The sequence below is a fragment of the Antedon bifida genome, chromosome 2, assembly GCF_963402885.1.
Source record: "Antedon bifida chromosome 2, ecAntBifi1.1, whole genome shotgun sequence".
NCBI lineage: Eukaryota > Metazoa > Echinodermata > Crinoidea > Comatulida > Antedonidae > Antedon > Antedon bifida.
In genome coordinates, this window is record NC_136227.1 from 7,852,872 (window position 1) to 7,874,989 (window position 22,118).

At 30.2% G+C, this 22,118-nt stretch overlaps 1 protein-coding gene across 3 annotated transcripts in view; it reads right to left on the bottom strand.

Annotated features, from left to right (window-relative positions):
* The window catches only part of LOC144836156 (pleckstrin homology domain-containing family G member 5-like), a 78,393-nt gene that overhangs the window by 18,924 nt on the left and 37,351 nt on the right, over positions 1 to 22,118 (bottom strand). For 2 of the 3 annotated variants that reach the window (XM_078691368.1, XM_078691367.1), the window contains 5 exons: positions 14,134 to 14,212; positions 11,187 to 11,300; positions 9,477 to 9,565; positions 6,376 to 6,512; positions 5,514 to 5,602 (listed from right to left, as the gene is read on the bottom strand). In XM_078691368.1, coding sequence (XP_078547494.1) covers positions 5,514 to 5,602; positions 6,376 to 6,512; positions 9,477 to 9,565; positions 11,187 to 11,300; positions 14,134 to 14,212 — 508 coding nt within the window. The remainder of the gene's footprint in view (positions 1 to 5,513; positions 5,603 to 6,375; positions 6,513 to 9,476; positions 9,566 to 11,186; positions 11,301 to 14,133; positions 14,213 to 22,118) is intronic. The other variant, XM_078691369.1, reaches the window with a different exon arrangement.

Here is a 22,118-nt window from a genome sequence, read left to right on the forward strand (position 1 = left end):
ATAGGATTTATTGGAAATTTGTTAATAACTTGGCCTGGTGCCAAATTGAAATAAATCAGTCAATAAAGAATTTAAATTGGATTCTTTATTAATAGCTGAAAATGCCTTCTTGCAGCCAATTACTGTAAGGAAATTTTAAATTTAATATTCATGTAATATAAATTTCATTAATTAAAAACAAAATTCCTCACTATAGGCCTAAATTGTATTATTTACCATCACAAATACTTTGATATTAGTATACAAAGCCATATTTTAATTCATTTATCTTCATATTATTACCAGATAAATAAAAGCATTACAGATACAGTAGAACTCCTCATTTGGGACACCCGTTATTTCTGAGACACCTCTATTTAAGGGCCAACCTCTACTCAAGGGCCAACCTCTACTCAAGGGCCAACCTCTATTCAAGGGCCAACCTCTATTCAAGGGCCAACCTCTATTCAAGGGCCAACCTCTATTCAAGGGCCAACCTCTATTTAAGGGCCAACCTCTACTCAAGAGCCAACCTCTATTTAAGGAACAACCTCTATTCAAGGGTCAACCTCTACTCAAGGGCCAACCTCTATTTAAGGGCCAAGCTCTACTCAAGAGCCAACCTCTATTTAAGGGCCAACCTCTATTCAAGGGTCAACCTCTACTCAAGGGCCAACCTCTATTTAAGGAACAACCTCTATTCAAGGGTCAACCTCTACTCAAGGGCCAACCTCTATTTAAGGGCCAAGCTCTACTCAAGAGCCAACCTCTATTTAAGGGCCAACCTCTATTCAAGGGTCAACCTCTACTCAAGGGCCAACCTCTATTTAAGGGCCAAGCTCTACTCAAGGGCCAACCTCTATTCAAGGGCCAACCTCTATTTAAGGGCCAAGCTCTACTCAAGGGCCAACCTCTATTTAAGGGCCAAGCTCTACTCAAGAGCCAACCTCTATTTAAATGCCAACCTCTATTTAAAGGCCAACCACTATTTAAATGCCAACCTCTATTTAAAGGCCAACCTCTATTCAAGGGCCAAACTATATTCAGGGAAATTTTGTTGGGCAGGTGTAATTTTAATAGAAGTTCTACTGCACAAAATATACTGGTATTTGAATAATAGCTGTTATAAAAAAAGCTTTTGTTAATTACAGTCATTTTTTAAAAACAATATGGTAAACATATTTAAATCAATACAGACATTTTTGTTTGTATCTGGTGGCTGTTGAAAGCCATTTGTTTAATATTTAAATTAAATATATATATTAAAAAAAAAAAACATTATTTATGATGAGAATAATAACAATGTTAGATCATCTAACAGTTATTGTTATTAATGTATGACAGTAAAAAATCTTTGAGAAAATTGAAATTCACATAATCCTTTGGATTACTATATTTTACAAGTTATATGTGAAAGGCCCAGTACAACAAGGATCTAATATATTTCAGTGGCAATCATTATAGTAGGTTGTTCTACATGTTCATAATAACATTGTTTAATGTAGTACATTAATTTGGCTGTCAGTGAGGAGGCAGAAGCCTGTAGTTAAAAGGATGATGCACATCATTTCTCCGAGAGGTTGACAAATTTCTTGGATGCTACGATTGCAAACGGAATACAATTTTGAATTTAATTTTACTAGTTTCAATAATTCTGTACATGATATGTAGGAACATGTTAGGAAAATGAACCCAGATATCAATGCTAAATTTGCGAGTGAACCCCTTCTTTGTATAACCCTATTCAGGGGACTACCAGTAGTGAAGAGGGAATGCTTTAAAAACTACCTACGCCTATTACGAGGACACCCTGTGATGATTTGGGGAAATCTTCAACCTCAATTCAGAGGACATTTGTTGGGTCCTGAATGTTTCCCCTGAATAGGGGTTCTACTATACAATTTTGCAATTCCAGATAAATCATTGGATTGTCTGGATTCAGACAACATTCAACACCATGTCTCAATAACCGACTGAAACTAACTGTCACTTTGTATTAAGTCTGTATACATAACACACTTTCATAATGACTTGGGTAAATAATTGTTACAGATATATACGTATGGTCCGCAAAAGATGCCACAAAAACAGTGCAAACATTATGGTAATTTTATTTTAAGAAAGCAAACATAGAGACAGCAATTGATACGACTTTGGTGTATATTGTGATTAAAACAATACACTATTCAGAAAATGGTGTCAGTTGCAGAAGCTATCATGACGTACAGTACATTGTATATTTGGTACATAATAATGATATTACAATCAATTCTTTTGAATAGTTACATTTTATTAGGGGGGGTGGGGGGTTGGGGGTAGAGCAGAGTGGTCTCCCACACATCTTTTTTAGGAATATTTGTAGGAAACTTTTTTTTTATTTACCGTAACTCTATTTTAGATTATAAAATATAAAAAAAAACGGCCATTTATGCATACAAAACAATACAAGGAAGGTTACCTACGCTAGACAATCAATTTCTATCTACATTAATAAACAAGATTACCATTATTAATATAACCGTAATGACGCTACAATGTTGTATACAAATTAACTGATAGTGGTATCCAGCCTCATCAATTATAAAATAATAATGAAAATGACATTTTGTTTCATTCTATAATCTAGGCAAGATAAATTTATAACATTTTCATAACCAAGATTTAATTTACGTGGCAAATGAGTTGGAAATTTTTTTTGCGACTAACATTGATAATCTATGCAAGTTTTTAATAAACTGGAATTAATTTTGATATATCAATTTAGAAAATTTCTTAGAATACTATGAGTTTCATCCCATCAGTAATAATCGTTTGTTAATTTATTAATAGGGAGCCTTCGGTTTGAATGACCTAGGACCTACGCATATCGTGAAGTTGGTAATTGTCTAGACTTAAAATCAGTCAAAAATATGTCAAGGAATTTAGTGAAGAAGCATGTGCCAATGTCGCTGTAAGCGCATAATAATTTAACACAGTTTTCGTAGGTCGTAGGTAGGTGCAAATACCTATCAACCTATTAAACAGAAAACCCAATCCATCAATTCCAAATAAATAAAATACATTGATTATATACATTTTGAATTTATAAAAAAAACATAGATTTCATCTTTTAGGAATAAAATTTTGGTTAGATATAGGATTTATAATTAATATTGAACATTAACTTGCATATAAAAGGCAATTAAGTACCAGAGAAGTATCCAGGATTTTTTAAACTGTGAAGCATGCACTCAAAGAGCATGCTTAGCACACCCCTTGGATCACCCCTAAGTGCCATAAATTTGAGGGTAGGACTTATATATCTAAAGTACTTATATTTGAATCAGAAATGCCCAAAACATGTAGCATCATTACATCATCATCATTAGTAGTATAGCAATTGGATTAATATTTTAAAAATAACTTATTCCATTAAATTAAAAAATTAAAAACAATTACTACAAAAAAGCTCTATTAATTAACCATACTTACACAAAGCAAATAATATTATTAGTAAAGAAGAAAAGTAGAACAACACGAAAGATAGGAATTGATATCTTAACGACAATAGAATTATAGTGTATGTATGATATGAATTATTCATCCTTGTTGATATGTTCACACCTATTGTGTTTTCGTAGCCAACAACAAACAAAAATTATTATTATCAAGTAATTGAGTAGTATACTGTATATTCTATTCCTCACATAAAACACAACAAACTCATTTACTTACTTCTCTAATTTGTTTTATGATATATTTTCAATCAAAACAAAAACAAAAACGATGAATAAAATCAAACTTTTTTGTTTTTTTTTAAAATAAATAAAGTAACTCTCTTTTTTCAATCCAACCCCTTCCCCACTCCCCTCACCCAAACATAAAAAAACCACACAATCACAAATAATGAATGTACAAAAAGTGATAAAAAAATTATTACATAAAACCAGAATCCTTGTCTTAAAGACATAACCCAGTTTACTATATATTCCTTTAAATTATTAAAACAAATTTTAATCATTATTTTTCCAGGGTGAAAATATATCTTTAAACATTTTTTTTTTTCATAAAATGATTTAAATTTACTATTTTTTTAATCTGTACTACTCACCGCTTTGAAACTAATATTGTTTCAAATAATGTTTAAGGTAAACAGACATTTTCTATTTATCAACTGGGTAATCAACAAGAATGAATGAAACGGATAACAGTCAATGTCATTCAACACAAATGTTTTTCATCCGCTGGCTAAAATCTAATCACAAGAAAATTTATCTGTGTTGCAGGGAACATGTAATTTGTTAGAAGATCTAAAAATAACAATAAATGAGATTTTTTGAATGATTTGAGTCTATGTGCAAATAGGATTTCTCTTTTAATGTTATTGGAGATGTAATCTGATGTTTTGTTTACTTCAAAAGATTCTAAGTACATTTTAAAATTGAAGTTTGACATAAAAAAAAAGTTCTTCTAATAACAGACCTACAGCAAAGAATAAATAGCAGATTCCATTCATATTGTGTATACTGAATTCTTGAAAAGAGTAAAACGATTTCATCATGATACTTTCTGATATCCTTTTATTGGTAGAACCTTTGTTTTATTGAAACTTTATTTTTCATTCAAAATTATAAAATGTATACAATATTTGAAATCACTCACAATACTTTTGTCAGTGTCTCAAATCTCAAATTTAAAACCAAGAAATATATTTAACAAAATTAAATAATTTAAAAAATATTAATTATAATTTAGTACCTTTATACTTCATTTTAAAAATGTTCACAACTTAACTTAGATATCTATACTGAATATCATTTGCATGCTATAAACCATCAAATAAACTGAATATATCTAATTAATGTTGAGTTTATTCTACTGCATTTTGGAGGTGCTTTGGATAACTTTATACCGAAGTGTGTGATTTGGTGTGGAGTTACACACAGTACCAATGTTAGTCCCATATTAATTTGTATTTGAACAAAAATTTAGTCAACAACAACAATTCATCAATGTTAACTGTTTGTCTTATAATACTTAATGTAATATAATTGTAAAAAATGAAATAATAAATAACATTATGTGTAAGTAAAACTTAAATAGAAATTATTTTTATTGATACTATACCTAACACTAAATTTTTGGTTGTGCCAATATATATCTACTTATATTTATTATTATTATATAACTATTGTCTACTTACTGTACATAATTCAAGAAATTGAATAAACTAAATATAAGTCAAATCATCTATCTTAACTGCTTATTTAATTTACAGGGTATAAAGCAATAATTATTGTATGTGTGGTGATAAAACTAAAAAAATAACTTTATATTGTATTTTTGCTAGATAATAATTATAAAATAATAATTATTAAAATAAATACAATAATAGCATGGAGTAAAAATCCTTTACTTGATGATAATAATTTAAAATTCTGAAATGCAAGTAGAAGTTGTTATATATGATAATAATCTGTGAAAAAAAAACCAAATTAAACTTGATTTTATATATTTGAAATAAAATCTAAAGAAAAAGTAATTGTTGTACTTACGTCCTTATCATCCCAGGCCTTCATGTTGCGTAGAGCTCGTGGCCCGACTGTTCGTCGTCCGTCACCTATTGCGGAATCTTTCCTTTTAGCTGAGAACGAGTATAAAAATATATGTTTTCAAAGATTTGCTACTAGCAATTAGACATTGTCTCTGTATGTTCATTTTCTTTTAACGAAAATATGCATGTTCTGATATAAATGGTAAAATGGTATTTTTCTGTTTTATTATTGATACCAATACACCATAAATATAAATTGTACAGTTTTTACAATGTATTACAATTCTTATTTTCATAAATCTATATGTCCATAAAAATGTAGTTGTGGTAATTTCTTAAAAGCAACATTTGTTATTATTGTGACATGAACAATTATGAATGCAAGTTTTTTTCCTAATAATACGAAAGTCGTGCAAAAACTTCAGTAAAATAATGAAAACATTATTATTAATAAATCCGATTTTGAATAGGCAATTTTGTAGTTTTAATAATGCAGAAAAAAACCCCAAACTAATGTTTTCACTTAAAAAAAGACAAAACAAAATTCAACCAAAAACCCATTGGCTGACAGCCAATTTTGTTATGGGACAAATTAAAATGGCATATTCAAAAAAAATAATTTAAGCAATTTTTTTTTCATTTATTTTTCTATTGAAGTGAATAACTTTATTAAAATTGCAAAATGGCCTATTAGATTCTGATTTTATAGATTTTTATTTTCCATGATTTTTGGGAGTCAAAGGGAGGAAAAGTGTGCATGCCCTATAATAGTTCTCCATGTCCATAATAGTACGCTCAGACTCGCGCAGTTAATCTAACGATGATGATCATTGGTCTTGCTGACATTATGTTTAGTAACTTACAGCGAATGTATATCTTTTGACCTCCAAGATGATAGCTGGGAATTTCCAATGGTAGAGGTGAGGATGAAGACTCCAGAAACACTTGTATATTGTTAGTGTTGATTTTACGGGTCTCGCACAACGGTTGAATGGCTTCCCTTAAATAATGGAGAAAAAAAAAGATCACGTAAAAAAAAGATATTCACTTTGATTAAAACAGTAATTGGCAAAAAAAAAAAACTGTAAGCCTAAAAATGAATAATGTTATTGGACAAAACACAAAAACCTGTGGAAACAACCATCTATTCTATTATAGCCATTTCAAGATATAAAATAACACTGTATTGGAACTCTTCCTCGCACGGCAGCCCAAGTATATAAAATAACTATACTGTACATCCATGGCAAACATGGAATACTCTGTCTACACTATCAAACTATTTTGACAACAAAAATGTGATATGGTAGTGATGACATCATCACATTTTCATTTTTTGTCAAGATTTTAATCATATTTTTTTCTATGCAATATCTTGAATGTTGAAATAAAGAATTTTGTTTACTGAAAGAAACAAGTTAAAGATTTTCTTGCATGAGGTCAAAGGTTATTTCGGAAGACTTTCAGTGACAAATCCATTTGCCCATTATGCTCGAGGGCACTGTAAAGTCAGTAATTTACAATTTAGAAAAAGATGTCATTAGCAACATGTTATAGTCATAGGCATGCCATTAAACACCTATGGAACAGTGATTAAAAACCCCCGAAGTGGAATAATGAAGTATAAATACGCACATTCTGGATGCGAAAATCATGCGGTGACCGACGCGTAACTGGGTGAAAAATGACATTCAGCACGGTCTTTAATCATCTAAAGTATGTATTCTGTTTGAACATGTCACTAAATCATCTTAATGAGTACGCTTCATTCTTCACGACTTTAATTCAAAACAACGCTTTACTAACTGTTTGATGAGATTACATGATTTTCTTGGATTTTTGTAGGGCACGTTCTACCAAGATGCGTAGCTATAACAAACAGAAGATTGGCTATTCACAACAACATGGTTAATGTATCGCCCAAAATAGGAACTTAAATTTACAAAATTACTTAATTAGTGATCTGGTTGCTATTTATAGACAGTCTCGGGTCTATGTGTAAACAAATAGTAAAAGTGCAAATCTTTTTTTGCAATTCTTTCATAGTAATTCCTTTCTATTTTTTTTTCAATACAACTTTTCGTTTTCACAATGCGCCCATTGTACAACTCTACCACGAGATTTGATATTCTCGTCTTTCTGACAGGTACAAGATAAATTAAAGACACAAGAAAGAATCTACCTTTTAAAGATTAATTCTCTTTATATGTAAATCGTTTTGATTTAACTTTTCGCTTTATTTTTGTATCTCCATTGAGATCCAGCCACTGATGACATTTCTTCAGTATTTTGCCTTTGGATTTATATGTAAATGTAATGAAACTTTTCCACGAAACAATGAAATTTGTAAATCAACTTTACGATCGGTGAATGTTGACCTTCACTATCGAGTCTCATTTATCAAATCAAAGAATAAAAAAATGTTTATGTAAATCCAGCGATAATCTCCAAATGCATGCTTTGTGCAAAAGCGGATATGGCAATTTCTGCTATTTTAACGATGAAACAGCTTATAAATTCTCATTGAATTAATATAAAAAATTTAAATAAAAATATAAAATGCAACCAGACATTATTATTATGAAATCAATTTTTCATGAATGAAGAAATAACTTATTTTAAATTCAATTTAGAAACTATTAATTTTTAAAATGGTATGGTTCAGTTTTAACTTTAACAGAATTTTAATTTTAAATATTGATTTGATATTAATTGTACTGTAAGATTGGATTTCTAGCCTAGAGATAAATATATCAAAAAAATATTAGCTGTTCATTTGAGCATAATTCATATTTATTTGAGTTGAGTTTTAGTTTCTCAGGGTCTTGGGTTCAAATCCCGCCAGATGCCACCTTTTTCTTTTCTCATGACACAGACTTTTTAAAGACTCAAAGTTAGAACATACTTGAACTATTAGAGCCTGTCCAGACCTACAGTACAGTACAGGAGCTTTCATATTAAATTTTACAAGGAAAATATGGAATCCACCTGCTAGGTACAATATTTACAATATGAAAGTCATGCATCAACGATTTTGACCAGCCAGTCACCAACCATTCAAATTTATTCCAACAAGTCAGATTGTTTCCTCGATCATCAACACTTTAGTTTTTAACGAAAGCGTTATAAAATCAAATATAAAGAACATTTTTCTGTTACGAGACTAATTATAATGTGACCTTGCTTTACGATACAAAACCAACTGTATGTTTGAATGTACTCTTTAATCAATAGATTTTTCTTCTGAATATCTATATATCTGGAGATAAACATAATTGTCTAGGCCTTGAATAATAGCTTGGTTTCATTGTGACTCCACATAAGAAGGGACAAGCAGAGCTAACAGTACTTAACCTCAAATCTTAAGCTCTTAGATTTAAAACCTCTTAGACCTACAAAAATTATACCCTGTTGATTTGTCCAAGGAGAAAGGAAATGAATGTCGGACAAATGAATGACTTAATAATTAATACATTATTTGAAACACTTTTTAAGCATTTAACCTAACATTACCAATGATTTTAGTGTTTTTCTAAGTTTTTCCCAAGTGTGCCATAACTAAAGTTGTTTGTCAGCAGTCAATAAAATGTTACTTGTTACTATACCATTTTACCTGAACAACATTATCAAAATAAAGATTATTATTTTGAGAAAATTGGAGAAAATGTGATGGTGGAATAGAAACAATTTCAGTATGAACTTCTGAATCAGCCACCCCATAACCTCCACCACCCAACCTTAAGCTCTGTCTACACTATCAAACTAGTTTGGCAAAGTGTGATGTGCCCAAATATGGTAGTGGTATGCCCAAATATGGTAGTGATATGACATCATCATGTCCATATATTGGCAAATTACCTTTTGTTGTCACATAAAGTTTGAAAGTGTAGACAAGGTTTTACCAGCGTACATGCTGGTTATGTATGTGAAAGAAGAAGAAAAAAAGAACCCAACAACCACCAACCTGAGAGATTTGTTTTTTATTGATTGGACTTTCACGACTTCTTTAGCTCCCAAGATTTCAAGGTCCACATGGAAAAATTCTCTCATACGCTAGAAAAAAAAGGTCGTAAAATGTCATTTTAAGAAAAAAAAAATCAAATTTAATGAAGAATATACTTATTCAAAAAAGTGTATAAATTGTTCATGAATTTTAAGCAAAATGCGTCTAATGTGTAATTATGGATTTTGAAAGTATAATTTCATAATAGTCAAAATGATGAAAAAATGGTGCAGATTTATGTACCTGGCTAAACATAAGCAGAAAAATGACAATAATTTGCAACTTTGAAAATTAATTGTAGTGATTAAAAAATACATTGACAAATATGATTAATTGAAAAAAAAATGAATTGATTATTATTATTATTATTTTTTGAAAAAGCATTTAAAAAAAATGTAGTTACTTTTGTTTATTTGTTATATTATAAATTAATTATATTTTAAAAACTATATATATGATTCATATTAAAACCTCTATATTTTTTGTAAATTGTCATTAATTTTAATAGGTTTTTTTTATCCAGAATAAGATAGTTTGATAGTCAGATATAAATTGTAAAAAAAGTTATTAAAATCAATTTATTTACAAGTTTATAATAAAATTCTATACATTTAAAAAAATTATTTTAAATCATTTTATATTTAGAACTATCTTTTTTTTTTTAAATTAATATTATATTCTGTACCTTCTGTACCAGACATTGAAATATTTTATGTTTGCTATGTTTTGTTTTTAAACCTTCCTTAAAAGTTTTTTTTTATATTGGTTCTAATTAATTAAATTGAGTTAAAAAACAAATGGCCACATGGTGATTGGAATGTGATCAATCAACCAGGCTACTAAATTATTCTGTCTGTTCCATCAAAAATAATAAAAACTAAATCTTTCTGAGATACTTGAGGTTAATAGGTTGATTAAAATTACATGAGCATATCACGATCTAATTATGGCGTCAAATAAATACTAGAAAACAATTCTTCAATTAGCGACACAAATTTGAACTTATAATTTGAAACCATGCTGAAATAATCCTTCAATTAGTAAGCCAATCATCAATCAATCTATCAATCACATGGTTTGAGGTTAACCAATCAACTCCCAATTTATTTCATTATATTCTGAAGTTTGACATTTCCTAAATGTGTGTGTGATTTAATACATTATTTGTTTTCATGTAAATCACATGTTAAACATTATTTATTGTAATTACCAGCTGAGAGTTTTATTAATACAAAACATGTTTAGTGCTTAAACCATTAATAGTCAATAAACACAGGGTATTTTATTTTAAGTTTTTATTCTAAACAAACTCAATTGAGGTTAAACGATTCAGAGACATTCATCTCACATTTTTAAATTTTTTTAAATGGTTGTTTTTTTCCCTGTATCATGTATTGTTGTTAAGGAGATAAATTAGTCTAAGATTTATATTTTGTAAGAATTTGATTTAATTGGTCCTGCTTCTACTGCACTACCAAAATACAGGTAACTTTCAATCTACACTTCAGACTGTACCATTTATGGAAAGGGGTGTTCAATGAATTTATATCTTGCTCTTCAAGGAGAAAAGAATATTATCAGCTTTTCCAGGTAAGATTGGCACAAAATAGACTTAAACTAGATTTACATATTCAGTACCATGCAGTGTAGTACACTTTTTGTGATTGATACCTTGTCAGATTTTGGGCTACCCACTGGGGTCTTCTGTCCCAGTGGCAGGGATAACCTGTTTTTTATCAGATCTTTGTCGTCTAGTTGTATTGGAATCGGTATCGGCTTCTTTCCCTAAAAGCAAAATGCAAGAAATATGGCATGCAAAAAGAAAAATGAGAAAATTTAAGAAGAAAAACAAAATCATAAAACAATCAATAATAAGAAATTCCCAGAATTCATTGCAAATATAATATAATGAATACACCGTCTCTAAATTTCAGTTCTTGATTTAAGTCAACCAATAAACATACAACAAATAAAATAAATAAATCTGTACAATTTTAATGTTGTTTAGGAGGGTATTTGGTTGAAATTGTCAAGGGTTGTAGGTCTATTATTTTGTTTGTCAGATAACTACTGAGTACCATATATAGAGTCCAATTAGACTGAACTCTGCTAAGCTATACAGTATTTAAGATCAGCGCTGTACATATTACCCTGGTCATTTTTGGATCAAATATGTTTGGAAACATACACCCATAATGCAGTTACTGTAGTAATCATGGCAAACTTGTTTCTTGACCTTATCAGGTACCACAGTATTTGTATACCTGGGTGGAGACAGAGGCAAATGTAAGTAAAATGTCTTGACCAAGGATACAAGCAATGCAACGAGCATTGGATTTGAACCCACGACCAGTAGTCCAACGGCCAACACGCCCTTATGATTTAAAAATTTGTTTGTACAGTTATTTTGCACACCTTTTCCCCCAATGTTAGTTGGTTAGTTAGTTGCCCCTCCCTCACCCCAATGATGCGCCATTGATGTACTCTTATTCATGTTTAGGGATTATAAAACAATAAACAGATGCATTCTCAAAATCATTTTAGCTGATTACAATTGCTTTATACAGAATCACATCTTGCCACATAAAACACAAGAAATTTAGTCACCTTGAATTATATCTGAGTAATTTATCAAGATAACTACGACGTGCAATGATCATTATTCTTATGCTGATTGCATTTTAAGACAATAATCTTTTGTTATAATTTGTAATTTGCCCGTAGCAGATTGAATTTGAAGTAAAATCATCATTTTAAATATTGGAAAGTGATGTTTGAAATATCTCATTGAAGATTCATGATATCAGAGGATTCACGATAAAAAAGGTCATGTAAAAAAAATGAAGCAAACATAGAATATTTTTAATAATTATTTTCTAAGATATGATTTTGATTTCCTCATACAGTTTTTCCATCTTTCGTATTTGTAAGGGATAGGTTGTCAACATAGTGATGAGTTGGTAGGTGAAATTATATTAACTCTACACTTTCATCCAAAGTACAAAGGACATTGGCTGACAGAACTATATACGTCTGAATGCCCAAGATACCCAGGGATATTATATAGGCCTATATATAACACATATGATTGGTGAGCCTCAATTAAGCAAGGGACAGTATTTGAGTTTGAAATTATACAAGGGGCTATATTTGAGCCTGGTATTTTTTTTATCCGGTTTATAATAAAATCTTTTAAAATAATAACTGTAAGGTTAAATCTCAGAAAGGCACTTGAACAATATTAATTCTTACGCTTAGTTCCCACTTGGGCGCAACAAAACTACATTGACACAACACAAGTGAGTTGACCAATCACAGGTGGTAGTTTGGATGATGGTCAAAGTACTTGTGGAGAACTTACATCCTTGCATTGCGTCCTAGTGGGAACCAAGCTTTAAACCAATGTTACTACATTTATTACTTGACTAAAATAAAGAACAACGTAATCACATGTTTATAATGTGCGTAAAAACTGCGAGACGAGAACAAATCTCGCAAAATATTGCAATGAATTCTGAGAAGGTAAGTCTACTAAAGAATAAGATGCAAATAAAGTATAATGAACAAAAGCAAGGGATTATGTGAGATTATTAACATCGCAATGGATTAAGACGAGATTAAGTACATCACTATACTAAAATGCATGCAAATGGATACGGATTATCAAGGATTTATCTATCCTTTGCAATAAAATATTTATGTTTAATTATTTGTGTAATATAAAATGCAAAATAAAATGTAAATAATAATGTTTAATCATTTTTCTAATTAACTAATGCAGCTCAATTTACATATTTATATAAATATGTATAAAATGTATTTTAATAAACCTTTAATGATATCAATTTACATAATTTATTATCTACATTATAATTATAATTTATATAAATAGTTAATAATTTGGGTATATAATATAAAATAAATGTAACTTTATCTAACTAATAGTGATTGTTGCATATTTGTAATCTACATATCTAAATAATAAATAGTTAATTTGCATATATTAATATTGATGATGATGAATGAATATTTATAACATATAATGTATGTAATACATGTAATAATATGTAACATATCTATAAATTATATAAATATTTATTAATTCTTATATTAAATGCAATAATAGAACTGAAAGAAATTGAAATAAATTCATATTAACGAAAATCCACATTTTATAATTAATAATTTCCATTAAGATGTGCATTAATATATGTTTTTATTTATTTTTACATACACATCGCAAGTTAATTTGTTTAATTCAGTAAATATTTGCTGTAATGAGGGAATGTTAATTTATATGTACAAATAATAGACTGTTTGAAAATGAATATTTTATATTTAAAAAAAAAATAGATATAGACACATTTTAAATAAAAATATTTGTCTAGTCTCCACTCCACATAAATAAAATAAAAAAACTAAATGCACATAGAATTCCCGATAAAGATGTTTTATAGTAGTGATATTTAGCTAACATTCAGTTCCAAAAATACAATGTAGGACACACAGTCATGCTGACAAAAAGATATTTAAATCTTGAAGAATTAGTAATACAATAAATTAATAATAAATAATAAATTAACACAAAACAAGACAAATATATAATTTATGCACATACCTCGGTATTACGCCTCTTAATCACAGCTTTGCGTTTTAACTTTGAGTCGGACCTTGTAATGTCGATGGGCTTACTTTCCCTATGACAAGAAAAAACAAAAAGAAACCAAAAATTATAAAACCACATTGTCAGGAAGAATAAAACCATGTCATTGGCCCAATCATTAAAACAAATTCTGTAGACCATTTAAGTTTGTGTATAAATGTCTATCAGAAAACCACATTGTACTGTAAAAAAAAAAAAAATAAAGCCATTTATTTTTTTAATACCACAATATTTCGCAGACCATTAAAGTTTGTGCTTTATGTCTGATTTTACAGGAAGTAGAGTTGAGGTAGGCATTGTTACACTTAAAATTTTTAGAATTTATACATTTTGTCAATTTAATTCTAGTAAATATATCTATAAAACATTGAAAAATGAGGTAGTTTTTTTAACGCAGAGGGGTGACGCCCCTGGTTTAGGGACCATAAGTGGCCCTCCAACACTAGAGGTCTCTGACGTTTTTAGCCTTTTTCGACATATTGTAATGCCTGTTTTCTTCCTCTGGGCCCTGCTCAGGGGCCCTCATAACCTCCCGGGGCCTCGAGTTTAGCCAGTGAGCGCTCATAGCCTGTAGTTGTGTAGAAGGTATGTGAGAAACAGAATAAAGTTAAACATAAAAAATGTTATAACAAAATAATTTAAACTCCAATTATTGGAGGAAATATGCCAGACGTGATCGCTGTTTAAGATAGCAAAGTAAACAAATAAAGGGTTTACAATGCATAAAAGCATACAAAAAAAGGAAAATGGTAAAGGTGAACCTTTCATTTGAACTACTTTATAGCAGCCTCTTGTGTAAATAACACATCTTATTTGTAGCATTGTGCAAGATTCAACAACACATTAAAAGGGGATTTTTTTTATTCACAATTTAGACATTTTATTTATGCTTAATCAATTATGGTTAGTTGCGTTTTTATTCATGCTCCTGCATAAGAATTAGGGGAGCACTAGGGGTGAGCGCACCCCTGCCTGTTAAAAAATAAAATTATGAACTTAGATATCTGTGACAGATTATTAATATTATAATGTTTAGTATTCTACTGTGGACTCCAATGCAGCAAAAACGTCCCTAAAGCTCTGTCCACACTATCAAACTAGTTTGACAAAAAAAGTGTGATGCCCATATAATGGTAGTGATATGCCCAAATATGGTAGTGACAAAAAAGTGTGATATACCCATATAATGGTAATGATATGCTGAAATATGGTAGTGATATGACATCATCATGTCCATGGGCACATCTCATTTTTTGTCGTTCACATTAAGTTTGATAGTGTAGACAGAGCTTTAGAAAAAAGATTCTCACTGATAAACAAATTATAAAGAAACTGAATTGTAGCAGGTGAAAGCTTTTTAATGAGACAATTGCATTAATTTGTCACTATATTATGTGACATTTATAAGTAATTTGTCATTACAGCTACATTTTGTCCTTGTTAAACCACCACAGGATATTTCTGTTGGCATGGTTACGGTGATTGCAATTACTCCATTGACCAACAGGTTTCATTTCCGTTTCAAATAAATATTTTTTTTTTAAATAAAGATTAAAAAGCAAGATTTTTTACCATATCTCGATTTTTTGTAAGTTATTTCTCAACAAGAATAGAATAATACTGTACTTTAAAACAAATTTTATATAATTTTTTTTTTGATGTTGCACCAATGTGAGCGGTCAGAGATAAGCTAAAAAAAGCCTTCAACGGCAAGTATTGTACGCAAGACAAATGGATAACTATAAATGTGATTTAAAATAATATGGTTGGATTTGTATGACCATTTGTAAAGATAAATGAGTTTATTTATAGATGATGGGGAGTATGTACATATGAAGGGGTAAAGGTTGCTGATAACAATGTAAAGATGTAAAGAAACAAGTTTATATAATATTTATAGGCTATTATAGAGAAATCTAATATTAAAGAAGCAAGCTTTCATTTTTGTTACAGGAGCAGAACATCCTTGGACGTTGAAATATATGATTTTGAAATAGGGGGAGAGGGGTGTGGATGGCCCTTTAAATTGAACTTCTGACCCTACACAAAATTGCTCTACATTGTGCATTGTGTTCATAGGATTTGTGGAGGATGGATACACCAATGCTACTTGTAGCACTATCTATAGAGTACCTCTGTTTTATTTCTTAAATACTATTTATAGAATGAATATCACTTTAAGTAATACTATGATGTATAAAATTCAGTTAGGCAAACTTTTAATATTATTAATCGTATTATACTTAATTACAAATTAATTTCATGTATTTATCATACATGATTTTAATACATACATTTAATCTGTATAGTGGCATATCACTGCCCATGCTATTTCCAGTTCGGAGACATTATTCACAGTATGTTGTAGTAAACACCTATACACGTTTGGGCGATTACGATAACACTATCTAATTTGCATATCAAAACTTTGGTCATGCTTCATCGGTTTAGTGATTTAAATCTAATAACTATCGGTGTTTACATAGAGGATTAGAGTGGGAGGAGTTTAATTGGTTAATTGACATTCTTTATGGTGAAACATTGATTTTATGTATGTTGGTAAATGTTAATAATGATGTTAAGAAAACATGGACCTATAAATTAGAATCATTTATCAGTCCATGGATAAACTATTTTTAAAAATTTATAAAATTATATATAAACACAGGTTATTCATTATTTAGTAATTTATAGTTTAAAGAGAGTACTGTATTTGGGACAGTAATGATGACATTCCACCAAAATAAATTTGTACCATGTACCCTAAAAAACACATACAACATTTATAAATCTCATTGTAGGCGAACTAATGTTGCTAACTAGTCATTCATTCACTTTATTTTCGCATCATCATTTGATTGCCAGAATGTTATGTTAATCAGCATAATAGTATATATTGTAGGTTTAACCCAATTTTTAATTAATTTTTTTTAATGGTAAAGCACAATGATCCTCTTATAGAGTAATTAAAGGTAATTAAACGAGTTAATTACGTGAGTTAATTAGCTTTGGGTTAACTTCTAGCCTGCAGTAGGTGTGAAAATATAATTTAAAGCTATTGGCAAACTAAATTATATATCAATCTGAATAAATATATTGTATTTAAACTGACATACAATACACCTTATTTTGGCAGTTTCTCTTAGTCTTTTGCTAAAAAATTAACTATTATATTATAAGGCTTAAGACACCACCAGCATAATATTCCATTCAAAGGACACAGCAAAAGAGTTACAACCTTTTATTTTACTTTATTACTCTTTCAGTGAAGAAAAAAAAAATATACAAAAATAAACAACTGCATTTTGCCTAAGGGCATACATGGAATGATACAGACAGGTTTCTGATTCTTTTTCAGCAGAGCCATCTGCTATCTTAAAGTGTTCATAGTGTTGCAGTTGTCTATTACAAAAAGTACTGTTGAATGAATATTAGCAGATTCTTGGTACCTGTATCCATAATTTATACAGGATCACAGGCAAATACTGCAGCACAGTGTCACAGTATGCATCACATGTGATGCGTCTAAGCCCAACCTTAAAATTACAGGTGCCATATGTGATACATACTGTATGTGACACTGTACAAGTATTATAGAATTTGCTTATGATTCCAGACATGATGCTATACACGTATCACATAAGAGGGGGTTGGGGGGAAATGTCACAGAAGGGGGATTTTCGGGGGAAACCAGCCATACTGTAAAATGTCATATTTATACCTATGATGCATATATCATAGGATATTAACCTTAATAAAATACAGGCATTATATGTGATACATATGTGATACTGTATTACAGAATTTTCCTATAATACCTATTACATTAATGGCATATGCAGAGACAGTGACGAATCTGGTGATATAATAGAAACCATCTGTTTATTCTAGTGGATGATTTCTTTATGAGCAAATACCTAGTAGAAATCTAAAGAACATAAAACATTGTACAAATTAATGACAAGAGTTTGATGTTTATTTTAGCAGTAGACAATTTGTTCCTAAATTTAGAATATTATGATGTTGTTACATCTTTTTATGTACCATATCGATTTCCAACAATATCATTTTGATATTTATATATGCAATTAAACCAAATTGAAATACATCATTTCACAATTCCCAGTAAAGGTGAAAAACATAAAATACACCAAAATTGACAACTAAAATCGAAAGAAACAAATCAAAAGAAACAAGAGATATATAAGAATGCTATAAATAGTAAATGTGAAACCAAAATTTATTAGTTTTCAACGTGTTCTAACCCTCGGCATTTAAAAGCGATTAAACGAACATTGAAAAATATGCATCTTAACAAAAATCAGCATTTTATACTTGGGAATTTGCGTAAAAACAAATTCCGCAAATTGTTCACGATTTTTTAACTAATGTAAAAGTAGATATACTGTAGGTAAACATCTATCTTATATACAGTTAGAGGAAAAATAACAAAATCAGCACTGGTCATGTTTACAATCAATACACACTATCTGATTGCTGTATATCTTTAGGTATAATCCCGCTTCGGGTTTATAATCCCACCCCCTAGATTATGTCTGATTTCACAATCAGGCATATCAGTGGGTATAGTCCCAGTATATTGACTTTTGTTCTGGTAAGTAAGTCTCTCTCCAGCCAGTTCATATGAGTTTTTACAAGAAATGCTTAACAATCATTTTTTCCCTGAACCAGGCTTTCCCCAGATGTAGTCCACCCCACAAAATTGAGCCCAATTTCATGTTCGAGGGGGAGGGGGAAAGGTAGATATTTACAGAAAAGTCGAGACACTGAATAGTTCTTGTCACAATACATGGTGTACCGCAAACAGAAACTGTATATCAACATATGTCTTGAGATTATTTTTTTTGTAGATTTCATAATTGAGAGGGCGTTTGAGTCCGTTTTGTTTCCATTTTACACCTAAAAAATAATGCCTCCCCAAATAAATGTCCATCCTAAAAATCTACCTGAACAATTTGACATTAGGGAGGTTTTGCAACCTTACGAATACGATAACGAAAACGGATACGTCACACATTTGTGAAACTTTTGAGCTGATCCCCATTTCATATTCGTAAAGCGTATTCGTGTTGAAGAATATCACCACATATTCGTAACTACAAAACGAGTATAGTTTTTGATATATTTTGTACATTTTGCATTTAAATCAGGAATGATTCATGATTATAGATTTATTGAAAATAATTTACTAAAGTAATTTACTAAAATGCCAGGTCAATTTTGATAAATAGCAGTTTTTAAAGTCCTCACTCGCTTTGATGTTATGCTAGGCCTAGGCAGCTAAGCACCAAGCAACACGTACCTGCGCTTCGCTCAAATTTACCGCAGTCATATTTTGGACGGCGCCCTCAATATTTCGTTGCCGTGCGAAGCAGGTTTTTACTGGCTTACGAAAAACGAATACGTGTGTGTGATGTATTTGTTTTCGTTATCGTATTCGTAAGATTGCGAAACCTCCCTATTAACTCAATTTTGTTTCAATTCTTCTGAGTTTCTTTCAAATTTTGATTCCTTCTACTACAGAATTATCACATAGGAAACATTTTTACAATATGGAAAAAAAATTATATTATATAATAAAAATCATCAAAACCATGTTTTTCTTTCTGAAATCTGAACCATACAGTAATTGTTCTATAAGCAATATTTCTCTACAAAAGTAAAACTATTGTTTTTTAAAGAAATAAAAGAAATGCTCTAAAAAATAAAAATAACATTTCTCTCTTTTTCAATTTTCTTTCTGCGCAAAAAAGATACATTCCAATATTACATTAATTTATACTTGTTATGTTTAGAATTGATATCATAAATATAAAAATATTTTTTCATCTAAATAAATACTAAATAGCTGATTCTTGGTACTTTGTCAAATATTATGGCTAATTTTATAATTCACAGTGTCACACATGTATCACATGTGACGTCTGGACCATTAACTCCTATAAACTCTACCTATGGTGTAAAAATTTACAGGTGCCACATATGATATATGACAATGTTATTACAAATTGTGCGTTGATACAGGCCCACAGATGTGAAGATTAAAGAAAATCTTAATGTTTATTTATTGCGAAATGTGGACATCAGAACAATCTTTCCAATGCTTTGTAACTGTACAGTACTGAATATCTAAAACTATCAAAACATTGTTTTCGTTTAATTGTTGATTTTAATTGTTACAGACAGTATAATAACCTCTGTTTATATACTTAAACTGAGTGTTTTTACAAACTATTTATCATTAAAACGTTTAAAAGAATAAAATATACTACATACCCAACAAATAAACACTTTAAAGCGAAAAAGACATGGCTATGAGGCTGGCCTAAAACAAGTACTGTATGTTCAACAGTGAATCACAGAAAAAAGGTGCAGTCAACACTATGCTAGAGGCATGGTAACCATCAGGGGGGCTAACCAATTTAGTATTCAGTGACCTAAGCCATAAAAAGGCTTCATTGTGACTGGTTGATGGTCCGTCTATAACCTACTTGTAATCATTATTTCCAGGGCACAAGTGCACCAGTGGTAAATGAGAAAATATTGATGGAGCAATGTAATAGAATTAGACAAATTCATACACAGCTTGTTTGAATAACAAGTAATGTTTTAATTGCATGAGAACTCATGTCCCTGTCGCACTTGTTGAGTGATGGTAAAGAAACAAAGTTACAGATCATTAATTAAGAAAAGCAAAGCAGAAAAAAAAATTGCTTCAAGTGTCATTTCATTGAAAGGTTAGCTAATGAAGGAAAAAAAATCTTCAATAAGTGACCTCCTTTCTGTTGAGTAGTAATTCATTACTTACAGTTCTAGTTTTCCAGTCAAATTGAGAATTTATGCTGTATGTATGCTGCATTCTTAGAATTTCTATATTTGATTTGGGACGTAAAAATTCCAATAAATATAGAATTTATGGTTACCAGTTACCAGTCAACTACTATAATTGTAGAAAATGTAATTTAAAAAAAAAAAAAATTATCATGTTGTCTTTAGTACTATACATATATTTATTCATAAAAAAATGATAAAACCATTACATTATGAATAGGGATGTATAGTAAAGAATTCTATCATAAATCTCCCTCTAAAAAGTAAAGGGTATTGTTTGTTTATCCAGGTAAGTTAAGCATAACAGAGGAAGTTATTCTTAACATTTTTTCAGAGAAGCAGGAGAGGGGGACCAAACAAGGGGTTGAGATGTGGGCTTATGGAAACAATACTTTGTGGTACTTTTTATAAGTGTATAGTTAATTGTTCTTTTTAACTCTCCACCTTTCCCCTCCTCAAATTAAGGTCATTATCTGAATGCATTATGGGATACATAAAGTAGAACGCTTCCTAGACACACTTTATGACATGATTACCTTTAACAGCATATTTGCCAATTAAATGTCTTCGTCTCGTACGTTTAATTGTCTGATGGGCTTATGAGCTGCGAAACTTGATACAGTTATTACGATGCTTTTGTATAACATGTCTAACATGAAAAGATAAACAACCACGTCTGTGTTATTAATTTTTGCCTTTATAGCCATATTGGGACTTTTTATCTAATTTCACTTTATTGTACTTATAGCTATATGGTAGATTTTATGCATACATCGTGATTATCTGATAATTAAGGGCTTCTAATGCCTCGTTGGGGTCTTTTAAAGATAATGATAAATAATAATATGTCATTCTTATGTAGCGCTTAATGCTCAAAGCTTTAAAGCGCTTTTCACATTATCACCCTCTGCCATTTTTGGATCAAACACGTACATGGAAACATACTTCCATAATGTTGCATCTAGCAATTGCCTATAGAGGTCACCTGATGCCCTAGTTGAGGTCATCTGATGTCTAGTTGAGGTGGTCATCTGATGCCTAAGTTTGGGTCACATAATGTCCTAGTTGAGAAATTGATGTCATCTAAT